The sequence below is a fragment of the Pteropus alecto genome, unplaced genomic scaffold (genome assembly GCF_000325575.1).
Source record: "Pteropus alecto unplaced genomic scaffold, ASM32557v1 scaffold105, whole genome shotgun sequence".
Classification (NCBI taxonomy): Eukaryota; Metazoa; Chordata; class Mammalia; order Chiroptera; family Pteropodidae; genus Pteropus; species Pteropus alecto.
In genome coordinates, this window is record NW_006436294.1 from 5,748,999 (window position 1) to 5,749,278 (window position 280).

Here is a 280-nt window from a genome sequence, read left to right on the forward strand (position 1 = left end):
GGCGCAAAGATGGCGGACGTGGTCGTGGGCAGAGACAAGTGCGGGGAGCAGCGCCTCGTGTCGCTGCCCCTGTCCCGCATCCGGGTCATCATGAAGAGCTCCCCTGAGGTGTCCAGCATCAACCAGGAAGCTCTGGTGCTCACGGCTAAGGCCACGGTGAGGCGGAGGCCGCGCGGGGAGGCATGAGGAGAGGATAGCGGGGTTAGGAGCCGCCCGGAGCCGTCGCACTGCCCAGTCCCCGTCGGCCCGCGCGCCGTCGGCGCCCCTTCGCGGGCTCACG

At 70.4% G+C, this 280-nt stretch overlaps 1 protein-coding gene across 1 annotated transcript in view; it reads left to right on the forward strand.

Annotated features, from left to right (window-relative positions):
- The first annotated feature begins 6 nt into the window (after positions 1-6).
- CHRAC1 (chromatin accessibility complex 1) overlaps positions 7-280 on the forward strand; it is a 2,987-nt gene continuing 2,713 nt past the window's right edge. The window contains exon 1 of the mRNA XM_006912938.3: positions 7-156. Coding sequence (XP_006913000.1) covers positions 10-156 — 147 coding nt within the window. The 5' untranslated portion in view covers positions 7-9. The remainder of the gene's footprint in view (positions 157-280) is intronic.